Source organism: Parasteatoda tepidariorum, chromosome 4, assembly GCF_043381705.1.
Source record: "Parasteatoda tepidariorum isolate YZ-2023 chromosome 4, CAS_Ptep_4.0, whole genome shotgun sequence".
NCBI classification, from domain to species: domain Eukaryota; kingdom Metazoa; phylum Arthropoda; class Arachnida; order Araneae; family Theridiidae; genus Parasteatoda; species Parasteatoda tepidariorum.
The window spans coordinates 59,113,510-59,128,923 of record NC_092207.1 but is presented as its reverse complement, the minus strand read 5'-3'; the positions used below and the strand labels follow the sequence as shown (position 1 = coordinate 59,128,923).

The 15,414-nt window shown below is 28.4% G+C and overlaps 1 protein-coding gene across 9 annotated transcripts in view; it reads left to right on the top strand.

Annotated features, from left to right (window-relative positions):
* The first annotated feature begins 4,631 nt into the window (after window positions 1–4,631).
* The window catches only part of LOC107441332 (synaptonemal complex protein 2), a 64,606-nt gene continuing 53,823 nt past the window's right edge, over window positions 4,632–15,414 (top strand). For 5 of the 9 annotated variants that reach the window (XM_016054552.3, XM_016054554.3, XM_016054549.3 and 2 more), the window contains exons 1-5: window positions 4,688–4,825; window positions 5,741–5,885; window positions 7,773–7,837; window positions 10,031–10,055; window positions 13,144–13,226. In XM_016054552.3, coding sequence (XP_015910038.2) covers window positions 5,747–5,885; window positions 7,773–7,837; window positions 10,031–10,055; window positions 13,144–13,226 — 312 coding nt within the window. In that variant the 5' untranslated portion in view covers window positions 4,688–4,825; window positions 5,741–5,746. Of the gene's footprint in view, window positions 4,826–4,954; window positions 5,062–5,740; window positions 5,886–7,368; window positions 7,432–7,772; window positions 7,838–10,030; window positions 10,056–13,143; window positions 13,227–15,414 lie in introns of those variants that run through there. The other 4 variants (XM_016054551.3, XM_016054550.3, XM_043057457.2 and 1 more) reach the window with 4 other exon arrangements.

The following is a 15,414-nucleotide window of genomic DNA, read 5'->3' as shown; positions in this document are numbered from 1 at the left end:
GCACAATGGGCTATTGGCGACGGTCAGAGAAATAACCCTGAGGATGATCCGAAGACATGCCATCACAATTTTGATCCTCTGCAGAGGGGATGGCACCCCCGCTTCGGTAGCCCGACGACCTGCACGCGAAGTCGAGCAATTTACGGTAGAACAGTTTAACGAGGACCAATACCGCACACCCTCTGTCCCTACGCAGGCTGATCCAAGTGGTCACCCACCCGCACACTGACCGCAGCCTGTGATGCTTGACTTCGGTGATCTACTGGGAACCGTGTTTTTACGATCAGTCCATTGCGGAACTAAGTACCATTTCATAAGTAGGGAACCACCGATATAAAGGATAGTGTTTTCAATAGAAATGTAAACAATAACAATCTCGAGCTCGGAACCTACTCTAGTTCCGGTTAAAAAGTTTGCAGCTGCTTACTACATGTTATTCTGATAGGCGATGTTTTCAAACGGATAATTTTGTTTTCAGTAAAAGAAATAAATTAGATAATTTCTAAGCTCAAATCTGCCGTCTTTCATAAGATATTAATGTTATTACGTAATTCTGGGGAGTTTGGAGTGAAAATGTGTTTTAGTTATTTTGTTATTTATTATTAAAAAAGGTGACATGGTTGCTAGATTTTGAATAACTCGCTTTTTTGGCAGTCTTGATTTGGCCTCTTTCCATTTGTTTATTACTGTTTGTTCGTGTTGCAAGCTGTGCACCATCTTACGTTAGTGTTAACACTTTTAGTATTGTAAACACAAGTATTGTTAGCTTTGTAAACATAGGTAAAAAGTAATCAAATACATTGTTTGCAAGAATCTCAAAACACAATGATGCCAAATGGCTTTAAAATACAACTGAAAGAGTAACCCGGAAATTTAGGCAGTCCCGAGCTTGCAACGTTCCCTAGAGTAGAAAACACCATCCATAGAGCATAAATAATCAAATAAAAACAAGCTATTTCTTTACTTATTTACATATAAATATTTTTGGTTTCCTCCTTTATACAATTAAATATATTTATTGGGTAGAAGATACTAAGATTGATGTAACTGTGCAAGAAAGGAGGTCACGATGAAATTAAGATATAGCTTTAACTTCACACACGTTCACCCATTAAATTTTCATGTACATTCGTCACCCATTAAATTTTTAACTATATGTTTTCCATTAAGGATGGTGTTTTCTACACTAGGGAGCGCTGCAAGCTCGGGACTGCCTAAATTTCCGGGTTACTGTTTCAGTTGTATTTTAAAGCCATTTGGCATCATTCTATTTTGAGATTCTTGCAAACAATGCATTTGATTACTTATTACTCATGTTTACAATGCTAACAATACTTGTGTTTACAATACTAANTAATGCTGAAGTTTAAAGGCTGAAAGAAAGAACTCGGTACATGTGAAATACTGCAAAAGATATGATGCAATAATATGATGGCGCGTTTTTTCAATCTGCGGCGTAAAAATATATCGGAAGCAGTAACCCGGAAGTCTGGAAAGAGCAATTTTACCACTAGCGCCACCACCTTTAGCTTTACACGATCACCCATCCATAAAAACAAGCTATTTTTTTACTTCTTTACATATAAATATTTTTGGTTTCTCCTTTATACAATTAAATATATTTATTGGGCAGAAGATATTAAGATTGATGTAACTGTGCAAGAAAGGAGGGCACGATGAAATTAAGATATTGCTCTAACTTCACACACAAATTGTTCGTCACCCATTAAATTTTTAACTATATGTTTTCCATTATATGTATGAGATTTTTATTTATATGTGTGAGTGAAATTTCATTCCTTTTTTATTCTAAAACCATCGTGATCTAGATACACTCAATCAAGCAATCATACCTTCTCATTGACACATTAGGAGCACATCCCCTCTGTTCACCTCATCAGAGAGTCAACCCCCCGCGATAGCCACACCATCATTTTTATTTTTTTTTCTTCCTATAAGCAAATTCTTCATTAAAACTTATTGAATTAAAAGTTCCCCTCTTTTCTAACTGGTCCCGCAGTGGACTGATCGTTAAGACACGGTTCCCAGCAGATCACCGAAGTCAAGCATCACTGGCTACGGCCAGTGTGCTGGTGGGTGACCACTTGGATCAGCCTGCGTAGGGACAGAGGGTGAGCGGTATTTGTCCTCGTTAAACTGTTTTACCGTAAAGTGCTCGACTTCGCATGCAGGTCGTCGGGCTACCGAAGCGGGGGTGCCATCCCCTGTGCAGAGGATCAAAATTATGATGGCATGTCTTCGGATCATGATGATCCGAAGACATGCCATCACAATTTTGATCATCCCTGAGAATCCTCAGGGATGTTTCCCAGACCGTCGCCAATAGCCCATTGTGCAGCTCTAGTGCGACCGAAATGAACAACACCAACAACAACTTTTCTAACTGTATTAATATATACTAGGAGGCTTCGCCCCCTGTTCGCTGGCGCTCCCCAACCCTCTCAGATCATTATTAAAAACTTATGAATCAAAAGATTCCAGCATTTTTTGTTCTGGTACAGAATTTACTCTCGATTCCATTGGAATACAATTTAAACCTAATAATTTTAACAGTGCAACTTCAAAACATTTTTGTTTTTAAAATTCCTTTTTAGTTTTTGGTTATATAAAAATGTAATAAATGTTTCACGCAAAAAGGATTATTTAATAACGACGTAAAAAGTTAATTCCTAATTTTATTCATTTTTATTTTGCATTCAAATTGTAGCAGTTTACTGGAAATTCTTTTTTTCGAAATTATAGTTCTTATCACCATATATTTAGTAAAATATACGAAACTGAATAGTAAATTTTACGGAATAATAAGGTTTGTAAGAAATGATTAAATTACCAATTTTGACCAAAATTTAACAAACATTAAAAAATCTTATTTTATTGTTAACTTGAAATATTACCAAAACGCTTTGGTAAAAATTACCGAACATTTTGATTTTCCCATAGAGCCAGAGTTACGTATAACTTTTGGGAGTTTTGATTATACTTTTCCATATTTTGATAGTGTTGATCATACTTTTTCTCAGCTTTCCTTTCAGATCGACCATACATAATTTTTTTTCCTTACAATTTTAAGAGTTAAGAATACTTGAACTTTTTATTGAATGTTAAACATTCTCTGTAATTTTTTTCTCTAAAACAAAGTAATTTCAAATGTCAAAATCTTGTCGTTTTTGCGCAGTAAAACAAAATGTAACGTGAAAAAAAGCATTTGAAATTACAATAGTTTTTTAACATACTTGAATGCTTGTCTTAGTTCATAAACAAAACTGGCCTTTTCGGCAAGTCAAAATATTTAATCTGTAGATGAATTTTTGTATCCTCCAGAGAGGCTCATACAATACTTTTTTTACACCAACTATAAGAATTAATAATTCTCAAACAATTGTTTGAGAATTAAATCATCGAATATGTAATTTTTTTTCTATTTCATTTTAATCCTTACACATTCTTCTACAATTCTTTATAATTTGAAGTCTCTAAATCTTATTGTGGTTACTCAATAAAACAAAGTATAGATAATAAGAAGAAGATTGAAGTTAGCAATTGTACCAGCGGGCTTAAGATAATCACCCAAATAGCGGTGGTGGCTTATAACCATATTGGATCGGGCCATCCATATTTCGGGATACAACGCGGAATACGGATGTCAGGAGTTCAGCCATACTTCAGGATACGGTTGACAGAGGGTCAGCCATACTTCGGAGCACCACCGGGATACGGTTACCAGGGGGGTCAGTCATACTTCGGGGTATGGTTGCCAGGGGTTCAGCCATACTTCGAAATATGGTTGCCAGGTGGTCAGCAGTACTTCGGAATATCAACGGGTCAGCCATACTTCGGATTACCACCGGGACCGAGTCGGCCATACTTCGGAATACCAGCGGGATACTGTTACCATGTGGTCTGCCATATTCAGGCTATTGTTGCCAGGTATTCACCAATACTTTGGAATATGGTTGCCACGGGATCGGCCATACTTCGGAATATCAACGGGACCGGGTTAGCAATACTTCGATATACCACCGTAGTACGGTTGACAGGGGGTCAGCTATACTTCTGAATATGGTTGCCAGAGTGTTAGCCGTATTTCGAAAAACCATCGAGACCAGGTCAGCCATACTTCGGAGTATCACCGGGATACGGTTGCTAAAACTAATGGATGTACGTTGTAGTTGCAGTTCATTTACGTTGCACTAGAGCTGCGCAATGGGCTATTGGCGATGGTCTGGGAAACATCCCTGAGGAGGATCCGAAGACATGACATCATAATTTTGATCCTCTGCAGATGAGATGGCAACCCCGCTTTGGTAGCCAAATGACCTGCACGCAAAGTCGAGTACTTTACGGCAGAATAGTTTAACGAGGACTAATGCCGAACACCTTTGATGCGTTATTACTTATGACAGTTGTTTCGTGCATGACGTCGTAGGCCAAGATCTCGTAAATCAAATTTTTGCTAAAAACACTTACCGTCGCCAATAGCCCATTGTGCAGCTCTAGTGCGACGTAAATTAACAGTAACAATACAAAAGCTAAAAACACTTCTCACTTTTGAGGAACTTTAGCGCCTCTATTTGCATTGACTTAGAGCTTTCAATTTTTTAGCGCGTAATTCAAAGATATATTTTTCTAAGGTGGCAATGGTGTTATTTATTCTTTCTGAAGTTTTGTTTTTCATTTTTAGAAGAAAGATATTGTATATAACTTTTCACCTAATTACTCAAATAACTAGATTAAGTAGTAGCTAATAGATTTCGATTCCATCTATCTCTTACAATTTGCTAATCCTAATTTGAATATCAAAGAAGTAATTTAAAAAGTTCTTTTTTTTTGTTTTCAATTAATTTGTAAATTGTTCTTAAATGGAAGGTTACTATGATGATATGTAAGAAATATGTACCAATATACTCTTTGCATATAAGAATGTAACAATAGTAAAGAGTATGTGTAATAATATACCAATTATTTTTAACATTGTCACTGGTTGGACAAAGATTATTTGTAGGATTATGCACAAATTAGGATGAGACTCATTCCATTAAAGTAGGAGCTGCTATAAATTCAATTTTAGTTCAACTAATAAGAATTAATCCTTAGTGTGTAATAATAAAAATACCGATTTTGTTAAAAATAAAGGACACAGTAAATATATAATATTTTTGAATAAGAAATATTTAAAAATTTACAAATTTAGTTATAACAGGTTTTGAAGTGTTACTGTGGGGAAATTAATTTATTATTTTTTAATATCTGAGAAAACTGGGTCTTCAAACCTAGGGGCATGTTGGGCCAGTCTCAACTATTTTAATGTTATTAAATTTTTTTTTATTAACATGTTAAGCCACTTGTGGTACAAATCCTGTGAAAGAATCATGCCACCCAGTTAAAATGTGCAATTTATATTCCAACAAATTGCATTTTAGCTTGTTAAGTAATTTTTGAACTCTATTACTTTACCTTTTAAAATTTGTTTCTATAAGAATATAATAGTATAATGCAATTATTTTATGAGATTAGATTTTTGTATTAATAATTAACAACTTGCAGGTATTTAAGTTTATATGATAAGATAATTTTTAACAGTAAGTTTATTTAAGTTTATATGATAAATTTAAAAATTCAAGTTACACACAAGTCTGAATTAAAAAAAACAAACAATTTATTTAATTTCTATTAAATTTTTTAATTAATGTATTTTTTTAATTTCCATTAAATTTTCTAGATAAGCATGGTTCAAGAATTTCCAGAAGGCTTGTGCATCCTACTTGAGAGTGCCATAATGTATGGGCAAAATGATGAGCTTCTCAATTTTCTTGCAAGTGAAAATGCTACTTCAGATGATTTTGATTGCATAATTAACAAGCTAGGTAAATTTTAATTTTGAAGTTGATATATTTTTCTTTTCTTTTTTTACCTAGACTGTTTAATTGCACATTTATTTTTGTTATTTTTTATATTTGTCATATGTTAATTTTTTTATTAATCTTTCAATTGTTTTAATAAAATGTGATTTAATTTATTTTGAGACAATTTTATTTCTTTTATTGTTAAAAATATTCATTTAAAGTTCTTAGTAAATTATTATTAATTTAATTTAAATAATTATTTCATTATATCACTATTTGATAGGATTTAAATATGGTCAAATTCAAATAATTTGAAGTTGAAGAGACTTAAGAAAAAGATTAGAAAATCCCAAACACTCAAATTTCATTTATATCTCAAACAAAATAAGTAAATAAATATATCAGTTCTATAATCGAAGATTTATTTCGTCTCTGCAACGTTTTCTTTTCATTAAATCAAGTGTTGCTTATTACTTACTTATTTCTAATTTAAATCTTACTTACTACTTCCAAAATTACCGTTATTTTTTAGCTAACATTAGTGACTTGTAAAGAGGTTTATGTTTCAATATTGAAGAAATACTTTTGTAATGTACGATAGTTTCAATTTCCCATTATGTTTACTAAATATAGGATTTAAGAATCTCATTGCTGTTTAAAGTTTTTGTTACACCTATGATCACATCATTGGTGAGTTTCCAAACAACCTGTTCTATAGTCTCCCATAATAATTAAAAGCATTTTGTCAGAATAGTTGTTTTATAAAAAATATATATTACCTAAGATATAAAAACTGTCAATATAATAAAAAACAATTCAATGAATCCACTGAAGAGTTTATTTTTTTAATAAATGAGTTTTGAAAAGAAAATTAATTTTAGTAAAGCTTTTTGCAAAAAATTTAAAGTACTCACACTTAGCTAACTGATACTTACTTATTTATTGTTGTTTTTAATATAAGATTATTGTAATAAAAATCTATAAATATTCTCAAGAAATCATATTGGCCTCACTACATCTGAAGTTATTTTAAAATAGAGGCCTTTTGCTCGCTTTGTTCATCAATTCATGTTTGCTAGGCAATCATTTTGTTGTAGATAGTTTCTTAACTGAAAAGTTTTAAAATAGATAAATAAATTCTCAGGGATAAAATATTAATGAATAAGAATTTTTTTCTATCAGGTGCTTTGAATTTGCCTTCAATATGAATGAAAATTATTCATGTATCTTGGAGATGCCAGTTAGCTCTGCTTTGTAAGCAAATTTTTTCTACTGGAAGTTAAATTTATGTTTTAATGTATGATTCTTGGTTTAGTAAAGTTGGCTTGAAGTGCTTATTTTGCTTACCTCTACAGGCTTTAAAAGTGTTTTCAAAATTGAGCAAATCTCTGTAGACTTCAGATTTTTATTCTAGACCATGAAGGTAGCAGGAACCTTACAGCACAGCAGCAGATTGTTACAGCATTTGCAGATTATTTTCGATTAAGTGTTTTTATTTTTAAAAAGCAAACAAACAGATGCAGGGAAATTGTTGAAACTCCTAAAAGCTGATTTGAAAGAACAGAAAGTAAGGGATTTTCGGTCAAGCACAAGTAAAGTCAAATGTTTTATTTTTTTTAGAAATTTTATTTTTGAAAATGAAAATTTCAGATGTTCTTAATAATTGTGTTGTGGGTATTAATATATTATTTGATATTCAACCAATGAAAGATCTTTTTTTGTTTTTGAAATTAAAGGTTTTGTAAAATAAATTATTTTTCATTAAATAAATATAATTTAACTAGTGATTGTAATTATTTAAAGGCTTGTTGCAGAACATCTACTGGACATTGTGACAATTTTTAACATACATTTATGTGTGCGTCTATATATATATTACTAGTGTAAATTGTTTTTATTTATTCATAGGAGAAAATCTTGATGATTGTTTTGACTTTCCTGTTGTTCTCGATAATATCTTATTATTGATTGGAGTGAGTAGTTCTATTTTGATGCAATTTAATAGTTTTTTTTAACAAATTTAAAATTTCTGGGGATTTTTTTTAATGTTTTAACTGAGAAATTCAAAGGCTTTTATGTATATAAATTTCTAATTTTCAAAACTTCATGTACTCTTTGCTGTGTTAAAAATAGTTTTAAGATGTAAACTATGCACCTTATTTAGTTGGTTTTGGTATTTATATATTTTCATTTATTCCACTGACATTTCAAACATTCTATAACAATTTTTGTTTCTAAGAGTTTTTTTTATCATTAAAAATGTATCTAGTTAAAAGATTTTTTAATCTACTTACGTAAAATTATTCGATGACAATAATGGTGGGAAATGTTTGCTAGCTAGCCGAGGGAAAAACTCTGTCTCAATCTGAAGCTCTGGCATTTTTTTAAAGTTTTTTTTCTTATTTTCTTTGTTTCCACAGTAAGTGGAAAAAATAAAGAAAAAATTTTACTTAATCAACTGACTCACACAGATTGATGGATAGATTGTTTATTACTTTCATATTAATATTATTCATAATATATTATTTTATATCAAAAAGATAGCATTAATAATTATCTTTGTTATGATAATTAATGTTATGTTATGCAACAAATTTATTATTATTGTTAAGTAAAAATTTTTTAGCAAACCCTGTTTGTAGAAAATTTGTTACTCACACATACAATTTTTTAATATGCTCATTATAAACAGAAACAATAAAAACTCTTCCATTTCACCTGACTGTCAATATTTTCCATCATCGTAAAAAAAAATTGGTATTACTCTAAATAAAAAAATGGTCAAAATTCTCATATTTTAACCCGCAGATAAATCTGGCAGACATTGAAACAAGAATGTCTTTCTCTATTTGATGCAGCTACACTTTTCTTGCAATTACATTTGACTTTCAGGCATGGTATCTATAATATTCAGCATAGAGTTTTAAAAAATAAAAATATGTTTTTAAAAAATCTTAGATTCTTAAACGAATTCCACCAATATTAGGTGGAGACAAGAGGGTTGAAACTGGTTAAAAGAGTTAATTATTGGAAAAAAATTTTTTCAATGAGATTTTGTGTTTGCAGAAATTTTTTCATTTAATCCAAATCTGTTAAGTATTTTTGTGTGAAGCATGATTTAGTATGACTTGTTTACAAAAAAAGAAAGAAAAAAAACCTCATTGATTATTTGAAAATGATATGTGCCGATTTCAATTTTAGGAAAAATGTTGTGTTATGTTATTCTGCTGCAGCTTCAAAAAATACGCCCACAATAATTCTAATATTAATTATTCATACCTTTTTAATTATTTATTTACATATTTTTGTTATAAATTTTAATCGTATTTGATTGCTCTTCAATAAATGTGTGATTAATTTTGTAGTAGTATGATAGTACAGCAGAACTCCAATTGTATGACACTTTTGTTATTGAATATTTTTTCCAATAGGTATCAATAAAGCTCTGACGTTTGTTTTTATCATTATTACACATAATATTACTTGATTACTCAATAAATTTTCACTAACAATTATAGCAATTTATTGGTTTTAATAGGAGAGGGATTTTAAGAGTATGTATTAATTATTTTGAGAAATTTTAAAGCACTTTTTCCTTTTAAATTATTTATTTATTAATTTCTTTTTGTTAAAAAAATTAAGCATATTTGATTGCACTTCGAGAAATTTGTGAATAATTTTTTAGTAATATGATAGTACAGTAGAACCTCAATTATTTGACACTTGATTGTATGACACTTTGATTATCGAACACTTTTTCCAACAGGTGTCAATAAAGTTCTCATGTTTGTCTGTATCATTATTGCTCGTAATATTACTCAATTAATATTGTGGTGATGAATCCAAATTCTGATTGTTAGAAAATGAAAATTAAAGAAAAAAAAACATTTTATGAGGTTTTTCTTATGAGATTGTATTATTTTTTATGATAGAATTACTAAAATGCAAATATATTTTTATTTTAGGCAGTACTTATTTTGTGTAATTTTTCTCAGAGTTTGATGGTTATACATCTAAAAATAGTCTTGAAAATGCCCCACAGCTATTCATCAATTTCAATTTTCCGACTTACTCCTTATTCTAAAGGTGTCAGATAATCAAGGTTCTACTGTATTGTAATTAGATTGCATTTTAATTAGAATCTTATTTTTCTTATGCATTTTCAGGAGATTCTATCTATTGCTAATTTAAGTAAGTAATGTTTTTTCATATTAAAAGATATTATTAAAAGGTTTTCTTTTTACAAACATTTTTTTGGGGGTATTTCCTCATGAACTTTCTACTACAAATTTTGTTGACTCTGCTCTATTCTAGATGCCTATGATAACTATACATAATATTTTAGGTTTTTAAAATTTGTTCAGGTATGTGGGATTCTAGTATGTTTAATAAGGCTAAATTTATTTTATGCTCGAATACATGCAATGCTATAATAGGTCTTCAATATAACACAAACGGTGTATTACTTAATTTAAAATGGCATAGCAGTTTTTTTCAATGAAAATTCAACCTGTTTCAGTAAATGTAATAGGCTTATTTCTACAAATTAATTTACATTTAAATAATATTTTTCTTTTTCTGCAGTAGTTTTGTTTTGTTGCCATAAGATTTTCTTTCTTTTTGTAATAAAAAAAATTATAAACTAGAAACTTTAATAGAAAAAAAGTCATGTGTAATGCATTTTAAATAAAGAATCAGTGCTTTTTGATAAAATTTCCTCGTACAATTTTTTTTGTATAAACACTAAATAAATATAAAATATTAATGACTATATGATAATAAAAATGATAAGTTTAAAATGCTTATCATAATGACTACTTACCTTTGATATTATCTAGGGGTGCACAACCTTTTGTAGTGAAGGGCTTCTTGCTCAACTAATGAAGGGCTGCAAGTGTATTTAGACAAGTTGACAGCAATATTGATACCATCGATGATAGTAATATTAATTTACACATAAATTTTCTAAGCACTAAATTTTTTTTATCAGTAAACTTGGTAATATATTTGAAGGAAATTAATTTAATTATAAAATAGCTTTTAATTAATAGAATTCGTTAAAAAATAAAATAAAAAACTAATTCTTTTTTTAAACAAAATTCCCATTTTTATCATATCAAAAATAAATAAGTACCTAACTAAATAAAGTAAAAAATAAATAAACATTGGAGAAAAGAAATGTTTTTTTTAAAAAATCATTTTATGCAATAAAAAAGTTTATTTTAAAATAAATTCTAACATCAAAAAAACTGCTATACTCAGAGAATGAAAGTATATATATATTTTTAAAAAAATACATACATATTAAGTAATATAAATTCAAATTAAATATTTTAATTGAAGAAAATTTATAAGGTTTAAACAGAAACCTAAAGTAAAAACAAAACCGTTATAGTTCAAAATGAGATTCAGTACTTATTTGGATATTTATCTTAGATATTATTTCTTTTTATTGAAATATTAGATTTTTTATCTAATAAACATTTTCTTTTTTTTCCTAAAAAAATCACTTAAGCTCAAAAATTTTAAATCAAAATTACTAACTGTTAGCAGTTTAAAAATTCACATTTTAATCCACTTGTGAATTTTACTTGATGCAATAACATTGTATTAAAATTTAGGATGTAGCACGTATTTGGTCCTTTTGTCAAAAATTCAGTCGGCCAAATATTCGGCAGCATTTTCAGAAAGCATTTTTTTTCGCAATTGGTATAGATACAACAAATAATAATCTAAAATCAATTTTTGATTAGATTATGTTTTATATAGTGTAGTTTATTATTAGAAATATAGTTTTTACTTATATTTATAATTCATGTGCTTGCACCTGGTTTTCAAATTCTGAAGTTCTGGGAGACAAATGAAGAAACGAAATTTGAAGAATTGTGAATAATTAGATAGCAATTCTTCAAATTTCATAATATAGTTTTATTAATTGCATTAAATTTTGTCATTCCCCCCCCAGACTTTTAGTTCTGGGAAATCACACAACCGCACATGTTTCACAGTCGCTTTTTTAGCGGTTGTGAAACAACATAGATTTACAATATAATTTGAGAAAATTGAGCATGTCCAAAAGTGATGACTCAAAAGTCCGATTTAAACTTTTTGACATTTTTTTTTTTACTTTTGAAAAAATGTTTTCATTTTCTTTGTGTTTAGAAGCTTCCGCTGGCCGCAATTCAGTGGACTGCAGGTTGTGCACCCTTAAAGTCATTATGATACCTTTGGTTCTAATAAATATTGAAGTATGATAGATTTTTATGTTTTTTTTTTTTTTTAAATTTCGCATGCTGTGTTTCACTTGTCTATTTTGTGGAAACATTTTGTCATAATTTCCTATTCAGGTATTTAATATGGTCCTGAAAGTTTCTCTTGCATTTTGGTTATATTATTTTATCATCTTTTCAAATTAAAAATTAATGCAAAATGCTATAAAAATGTATTGTAATTTTTAAATAAAATTATACACCACACACATTTCCTTATTTAAGAGTGATGCTTAACTTTAGGACACCAATGTATGAAATGAATATTAGACTTTAGGTATCAGTCAGATTTTTCTGTTTAATTTGCTTGAAGCATATTTTGCTGTATGAAATAGCACTTTTTAGCCAATAATATGCTATCTTTATAACTGTTATGAGTTTGTAAAAGATGTTCGCAACTGTAAGGTTAAGTTTTGTCTATCTCAACTTATTCTGTGCTAATTTTGAAAGCCACACAAAATGCTAAAGGAAGATTTTTCTTAATGAAAAGCGATTATGATTAATTATTTTTTTAATTGTGGCTTGGAAAGTTACTCAAACACTTCATTGTTTTGGGGATTATAAACATAGTCAAAAGTGAAGGAATGTAAATTGATTTCAATGTTTTTCATGTAAGTTAAAAAAAAATGTCTGCAAATTAATGAACTTTTGTTTAAAAAAAACCCTCATTATTTTTTCTTTTTTTATTATTTAGAATATTTGTCCATTTTAAAGTGTTGGCAATTCATTTCAGCAATATAGTATTTGCAGTTTTGCTTCCAATTAAAAGCATTTAATCTGTGGCTTTCTTTTTTTTTTGTTGAAAAAGTTTCAAAAACACTTTAAATTTTTTTTTGTTCTTCTAATTAACACGCTAAAAAACCTCATAATAAGTTTCTGAGGAAAAAATTTAAAATCATAGTCTTGCGTAATTATGAGCGAAGCATGAAATCTGATGCAAATTCTTTGAAGAAAGAGAAAAAAAAGTTTTTAAAATTATTCTTGTGTTACTTTAATTTCTTTTTTAACAGGTTTGGAGCAAACTGTAATCTTATCAAGAAGTCTTCTCTTAATTTCTTCTAATGTAAATTGTAGTATTTCAAACACTAAACAGGTAAAATACATGTTACCTTCTGCCTTTTGAAAGTTAAAATTTTATTAATTTTTCAACAAATTATTTTATTTTTATTGTATAAGAGCAATATTAGTTAAAACAACGGAATGTTCACCAATTAATTTTGTAAGTTTTAATTTCCAAAATATTCTATAATTATTTCATAAAGCTTTTGATTTTTCTTTAATAAAAACTAATTAGTTTTTGTTATTGGATTTGAAATTTATTATTTGAAATATTTATGTGAGACTATTAAGTACATTAAATTGTGTGGTTATAATGACTCTCATAGACAACTTTGATTACATATCTTGAGAAATAAAAAATATCTACTTTTCAGTGAAATTAAAATATTTGTTTTAAAAGGTTGGAAAATAGTTTCAAACACTTGTAATCAGGGTATTAGCCATCTAATTATAATATCATAGAATATATTGTCATTTTTAAAAGAATGTAGCTCATTAATTAATCTTAGCTATGATTGGAGAAATATTACAAACATTCTAACTTTCATGAAAATACAATGTGTTTTTTAAGAAATATGTCATTGTTGGAGAAAACTGGCATATTGAAAAAGTTTACTTAAAAAAAATGTGCTTTTCAATCCTTTAAAGACATTTTAATATTAAGGCCATTTCTCACTGATGTTAGCTTCTTTTTTAGTTTTTAAAATTTTACAAAGATATGTATCTAATACTGGGTGATTTCTTCATGAAAATTCATCTCAAACTGCACATTTTACTGGATAAGTAGCCAATATAGTAAATAACACTATCAGTTGTAATATTTATTAGGGAAAAAGTGGAAGAAATTAATTTGTTTTTCTGTAACAGTAATAGGAAGTAATTCGATTTTCTTTTATTTATACTGTGGCAGCAGTTAAATTTTATGATTATTTAATATTTTTGAATTCGCATCAAATAAAGTACATTGTTTTTAAAATAAAATATGCATTATTTTTAAATAATACACTTAAACATAAAGGTAACTAAAATGGAGAAAATTTCTGTTTGTTTGTTACTATTACATGTTTTTAACCATAATTATTTAAAGAATGTCTTTTATTAATTATAAATACATTTGTATGATTTCTAATGGTCATTAGTTATAATACATTTGTATATTTTCATGCTTAAATTAATTTTTTTAGTGCAATTTTAACAAAAAATTTATCTTTCAACTATTAATCTGTCACAATGAAATTGCTCAATATTAAATAAGTTTTAATTATGATTTGTAATCAACAAATTTTTTGCACTATTTTGCGTCAAGAATACCAACTAATTTATAATGAAATATATATTTCAGTGTTCATTTATAGTTAGTAAATTCATATTCAGTATTCATTTATAGTTAGTAAAGAAAAGAATATAGGATATTTGAAGAAGTTGACAAAAGTTTTTTTTTATTGTTGTTTTGATTACAAAAAAAGTATAATTTATTGATTTGTAGAGTTTTGTTTGCAAGTTCTATAATTTTTGAATAAATTTTAAAGTAATGATTAGTTATTTAAGGAGCTGTAAGTATAGATAGACTTTATATCAATAAATATATACAAATCTTCCTGATAATTTTTTTTTTGTACCAGGGTTATTAAATAATTCATTAGAAAAAAGTAGAAAAACAAATGATTTTGGAAAAATTCTTTTTTATTTTTCAATATATACTTCTTTTAGTTCAACATATTTTCCTTAACGTTTTTCCAATTTTTTTAGGCCTTCTGAAGATAGAACTTTGTAAGGTTCTTGAAATAGGCCTCTGATAGCCTTTTTATTTGAGGTTTAAAAAAATCACTGAAAACCAAATTTGGAGAATTAAGTGGAAGTTATAATAATTCTATAATTGAATAGTGAATCTCTAAGGAGAACAAACATGGTTCCCATCTTGTCGAGATTTCTTCATACTCAATTTTTCTTGCAAAATTTACCATCAACTATTTTCTGCACTTTGATTCATTTGTCACTTAAAATCAATTCATTGGTGAATTTGTGACCAACATTTTGGAGAAATTCACCTGTGGCCGGAAAGATGTTCATTATTTGTGAAAGTAGTTATATAAACTCATTTACACAATTTTAACTAGGTGCAAATATGCCACGTTTATCATTTAACTTAGCTCTGATCTCTTTCAGTGTTAAACAGAAAGAACTCAGCTCTTTTTAAAACAAAACTGTTTATTAACCTCAGG